Raw genomic sequence first — 5269 nt, 5'->3', positions numbered from 1 at the left:
GTTTGTAATTTCACAGTTGTAATACCATTACATGAAAGCAGGGGCGTAGCACCAAATTCTAGGCGCTGTATACTCTCAAAGTCAGTGGGCCCCCTACACATGCCAATGGGGGTCCAGAGTGTCTTCATAAACACTGCAACAAAAAAAATTGTTTTGAAGAATGTTTTCGTCAATTTAGTCAGCTTTTTCATTGAACCAAAAAGAAACATTGAGAAGAAGGATAATGGAATGGTCTGTTGCATGCAATAGTAAGGCTTTCCTCTCTGTACACATATCATTAAGTACAATTTTGCAAGTTTTATTGGTGTCCCCTTCAAAACTTGCTCGTGAGAAAAGTTATGTTTATTGCCCCCCCCCAACATTTAGATGAGATTTTCGCCCCTGGTTTGTACAATATTCAGTTTCTGCTGGTCTGACTTAATCAAAATAGTGTTTAAAAATTACTTTCGGTTTATAGTGACCATAACGCATAAAAGCGCATTAATGGGAACATTAGAGAAAGTTCTTAAAAAAAGTAACAAAAAAGTTACTTTAAACAGTAATGCATTACTTTTTGGTGTAATCAACAAAGTAATTGAGTTACTTTTTGAATTAAGTAACTTTTAACTAGATAATATTTCTTAGTAACTAGCACAACACTGGTGTTGTCAGTTTGGGAGTTCGGAGCATGAATCATTTGAGTCAGTTCGGCAGTTCGGAGCGGGTTCGCGAATCATTTGAGTCTGTTTGGCAGTTCGGATCGTGAATCATTTGAGTCAGTTCGGCAGTTCGGAGCGGGTTCGCGAATCATTTGAGTTTGTTTGGCAGTTCGGAGCGTGAATCATTTGAGTCAGTTTGGGAGTTCGGAGCGGGTTCGCGAATCATTTGAGTTTGTTCGGGAGTTCGGAGCGGGTTCGCGAATCATTTGAGTCTGTTTGGCAGTTCGGATCGTGAATCATTTGAGTCAGTTCGGCAGTTCGGAGCGGGTTCGCGAATCATTTGAGTTTGTTTGGCAGTTCGGAGCGTGAATCATTTGAGTCAGTTTGGGAGTTCGGAGCGGGTTCGCGAATCATTTGAGTTTGTTCGGGAGTTTGGAGCGGGATCGCGAATCATTTGAGTCTGTTTGGCAGCTCGAAGCGTGAATCATTTGAGTCAGTTCGGCAGTTCGGAGCGTGGATCATTTGAGTCAGTTCGGGAGTTCGGAGCGTGAATCATTTTAATCAATTCGGGAGTTCGGAGCGGGATGGCGAATCAATAGAGTCAGTTTGGCAGCTCGGAGCGTGAATCATTTGAGTCAGTTCGGCAGTTCGGAGCGTGGATCATTTGAGTCAGTTCGGGAGTTCGGAGCGTGAATCATTTTAATCAATTCGGGAGTTCGGAGCGGGATGGCGAATCAATAGAGTCAGTTTGGCAGCTCGGAGCGTGAATCATTTGAGTCAGTTCGGCAGTTCGGAGCGTGGATCATTTGAGTCAGTTCGGGAGTTCGGAGCGTGAATCATTTTAATCAGCTCGGGAGTTCGGAGCGGGATCGCGAATCAATAGAGTCAGTTTGGCAGTTCGGAGCGGGATCGCGAATCATTTGATTCAGTTAGGGAGTTCGGAGCGTGAATCGATTCATAAAGACATTTACAGTCACTCGCTGGTAGTTTTAGTTTATTTTTTACAGTATCATTTAAACCCTCATGTTGTCTCAAACCTGAATTAAGTACTTTCTTTTGCACAACATAAAAGAAGGTATTTTGAAGACTGTTGCAAAACAAAGATGTTTTGGTCATAAGTGACTTTCACTGCATGTAAAAAAAAAAAAAAAAAAAGAGTACTGAGATATATATACAGCTCTAAAAATCGCTTGCAGTAGCTCTGCTATTAAATTTATTTCAAAATTGCAATCCATATAAAACTATGATCAGCTTTAGCAGCATTCCCCTCATCCCCTGAGGTAACAACAACTATATTGAAGGGGTTTTATAAATATCAGTCAACAGACGACCTTTATAAAAAATAATAAATAATTTTACCCTATTTACATTTCTTACCTTTTTTACTGTATTTATTCGTCCATATAATTAAACGGAAATAAAACGAAACATTTGTTTCTTTTTTTTATATTATTTATATTCAACAGGGGAGCAATTGAAAAAATAACAGAGCAGCAGAATATGCAATTTTTAATAATAATAATAATAAAAACGTATAGGTACGTTTACCCGCGGGATTTTGCGGGCGGAGCGGGAAGAAACTTGATTGTTTGCGGGCGGGAGCGGGAGAAAATAACTTATATTTTTGCGCGGGCGGGGGCGGGACGGAAAAATCCATTCTGCGCTTGTCTCTGAAAGAGTCGGATGCGCATGCGCTTTTCACTTGTAAAACTCAAGGGTATATGGGGTAATGTAGTCTCGGCTCTCTGTGGGACGAATTAGGATTAGGATAGGATAGACTTTTTTCATTTTTATTCAGCTCTACATAAATACATTTTGAGATTCTTACTTAGCCTAACGAGTAGTTAAAATACAACAAATACTTCACATTTCTCCTGATCAGCCACAAAAATGGAGCTTAATCACAAATTATTTACATATTTACATGAATATTATGGAAACACACTGAACTTAATAACACATATTTGGGTAAGACGCTATGGTAAAAGTATGTAGGCCCATTATTTAAATAATAATTATAATAACAGTATAAACAGCACATATTTGAGTATGAATGAAACAACATAATAGGAGCAGTTTTCCCTCACGTGAATCCCCATGTTATAACTTTCAAGACTTCAAAACATTCAAGTTTATAACTGACCACCTCTAAAAACAAATTTATAACTGTCTTTTCAAAGAAATATGAATCTTTGGGGCTGCTGCTTTGACGCTGTACAAACGCTTCCAGTGTGAAACGGGTCAAGAACCAATGAGAATCGCCCAGTTGCATGAGCTCACACTTGCCTGGAGAATCATGATTGTTAATGAAGTGGGAGGGACTATTGCTAATTAGTTGGGACACAAGAGTACAAAAAGACCAATGTGCAGTATCTCAATAGTGTGGTTAGCTGTTGGACAATGGCTGGAAGTTGGTGGCTGGTTCAGGTATTAGCACTGTGTGCTCTCTGTCATGCTCTTCCAAAGAAGGGTAAGTGGAGTAAACTGTCCCAGAATCCTCCAGCTCTGATGCTCCAGCAAACTGACCAGCGGCTTCAGCAGTCAGTTCAACAGACTAATCAGCAGCTTCCTCAGAAGATTCAGTTTCAGAAGCAAGTAGCGAAGGCTGAGCCTTTGGACAGATGTTCTGTAGCTGATTCTGAGCAGATCCAATGTGGACAACCTGGTATCAGTAGTGCTGAATGTGAAGCTATCAACTGCTGCTTTAGTGGACAGCAGTGTTACTATGGGAAGACCGGTAAGAGTGAGTCAGGGTTATACTCTCAGTTAAACTGATCCTCAACATGAACCTGCTCTTGTTCCTCTCTGTTCCAGTGACTGTCCAGTGTATAAGAGATGGTCAGTTTGTGGTAGTGGTGGCTAGAGATGTTACACTGCCTCGACTGAGTCTGGATTCAGTCAGTTTACTGGGAGGAAGTGACCCAGCTTGCAGTCCTGTGGGGTCCACACCTTCCTTTGCTGTATACCAGTTCCCTGTGACTGCATGTGGCACAAGAGTGATGGTGAGGAGATGCTTATGGTTTTATTCTGCATGGCCTATGATGGACTGGATGCCAACAGTGTTGCTATTTGCAGGAGGACAGTGGTTATGTGGTGTATGAGAACAGAATGAGCTCCTCGTATGAAGTGGGGATTGGACCACTTGGTTCAATCACAAGGGACAGTCACTTTGAGTAGGTGCTCTATGCTGGTCTTATTTGGTGGTCTGTAACAAATGCTACAAGCTCATGGTTTGTCCAGGCTTCTCTTCCAGTGTAGGTACTCTGGCACTTCTGTGGAAGCTCTGGTTGTGGAGGTCAACACTGTTCCTCCACCTCCACCAGTAGCTGCCCCTGGACCCCTCAGGGTGGAGCTTAGACTGGCCAATGGTCAGTGTGTCACCAAAGGGTGTGCAGAAGGTGTGTTCTTGTCCCATGTGTTCCTAGTATCTTTAGACTCCAGGTTGCAGCAGTGTTTAATCCCTGGTGTTCCTCAGGGGATGAGGCCTACACGTCCTACTACAGTGATGCTGATTATCCCATCACAAAAGTCCTGCGGGAGCCTGTGTATGTTGAGGTGCACATTGTGGAGAGGACTGACCCCAACATTGTCCTGATGCTGGGACACTGCTGGGCAACTTCCGCCCCCAATCCACTCAGTCTACCCCAGTGGGACCTTCTGGTTGATGGGTGAGTAATGACCATGTTTATCCAGTTAGTCTGTGGCTTTTCTAACCTCCTTGTCCCTTTCAGATGCCCTTACCAGGATGACCGTTACCTGACCACATTGGTTCCAGTGACTGGCTCTTCTGGTCTTCAGTTCCCAACCCACTACAAGCGCTTCATTGTGAAGATGTTCACGTTTGTGGATCCCACATCACTGGCTCCTCTGCAGGAAACTGTATGCCGCTTTACTTTAACCTTTAGTGTTACTCCTGTTTCTAGATTTGACTTGACCCTCTTTCCTCCCTGTCAGATCTTCATCCACTGTAGTACAGCGGTGTGCCATCCGTCTTCTGGCTCCTGTGAGCAAAGCTGCGGCAGGACGAGTGAGTTCTTGCTCTCTCTTGACTAGAGGAACTGAGAATCTGTCACTATTTCCCTTCACACTTCTAACATTTCTCTTGCAGGAAGGGACACTCATGTGAAGACCATCTCTAGTGAGCAGACGGTGGTTTCTAGTGGAGCAGTTATTCTGATCATGTAAATCTGGTCTCTTTAATAAACCGTGTAAAAACCAAGATGACTGTCTCAATAGTTTGACCTCACACACCGGAATCACCACCTGGAGGGAGACCCAAAGCTTTGCTCCACTAACCACCAGATATTTCTGCAGTTTGCATAATGTAGTAAAACGTTAAAAGGCAAGTGCAGTAAACGTCTTGTGTAATTTGTACAGACAAACATGAACCCCATATAAACTGTCTGAAGTTTCACATTAATAGTTCCCTGACTTTGGTCTCTTAGTATTATGACTTAAGTGTATTAAGGCACATTTAAGTGTTGCAGTGTTTTGTGGCACTGTTTAATGACTGAAATATTGCAGTGGGTGTTTAATAGTAATTTGAAATCGCCAAAACTCGCATTTTGTTCACTTGAGAGGTAATCTAAATACTTGTGCCTGTGGAACGGCTAGAAAACTGAAAGGCTTGT

General features: G+C 42.6%; 1 protein-coding gene across 1 annotated transcript; it reads left to right on the top strand.

The window, feature by feature from the left end:
• Nucleotides 1-2996: 2996 nt before the first annotated feature.
• Nucleotides 2997-4860, top strand: LOC113075651 (zona pellucida sperm-binding protein 4-like). The gene is made up of 8 exons (XM_026248328.1): nucleotides 2997-3375; nucleotides 3453-3640; nucleotides 3714-3811; nucleotides 3879-4036; nucleotides 4114-4306; nucleotides 4370-4517; nucleotides 4593-4665; nucleotides 4747-4860. The coding sequence occupies exons 1-8, from the start codon at nucleotides 3039-3041 to the stop codon at nucleotides 4821-4823; spliced, it is 1272 nt and encodes a 423-aa protein (XP_026104113.1). The 5' UTR covers nucleotides 2997-3038; the 3' UTR covers nucleotides 4824-4860.
• The last annotated feature ends 409 nt before the right edge of the window (nucleotides 4861-5269 follow it).

The sequence above is a fragment of the Carassius auratus genome, unplaced genomic scaffold (assembly GCF_003368295.1).
Source record: "Carassius auratus strain Wakin unplaced genomic scaffold, ASM336829v1 scaf_tig00017367, whole genome shotgun sequence".
NCBI lineage: Eukaryota > Metazoa > Chordata > Actinopteri > Cypriniformes > Cyprinidae > Carassius > Carassius auratus.
This window is presented reverse-complemented; position numbering and strand designations above follow the sequence as displayed.

Bases quoted from the DNA above. Each gene is read 5' to 3' on its own strand.
- LOC113075651 (XM_026248328.1), top strand. From the start codon at position 3,039: ATGGCTGGAAGTTGGTGGCTGGTTCAGGTATTAGCACTGTGTGCTCTC. The intron at 3,641-3,713 runs GTGAGGAGATGC...TGCTATTTGCAG, and splicing joins CATGTGGCACAAGAGTGATG to GAGGACAGTGGTTATGTGGT. The intron at 3,812-3,878 runs GTAGGTGCTCTA...TGGTTTGTCCAG, and splicing joins ACAAGGGACAGTCACTTTGA to GCTTCTCTTCCAGTGTAGGT.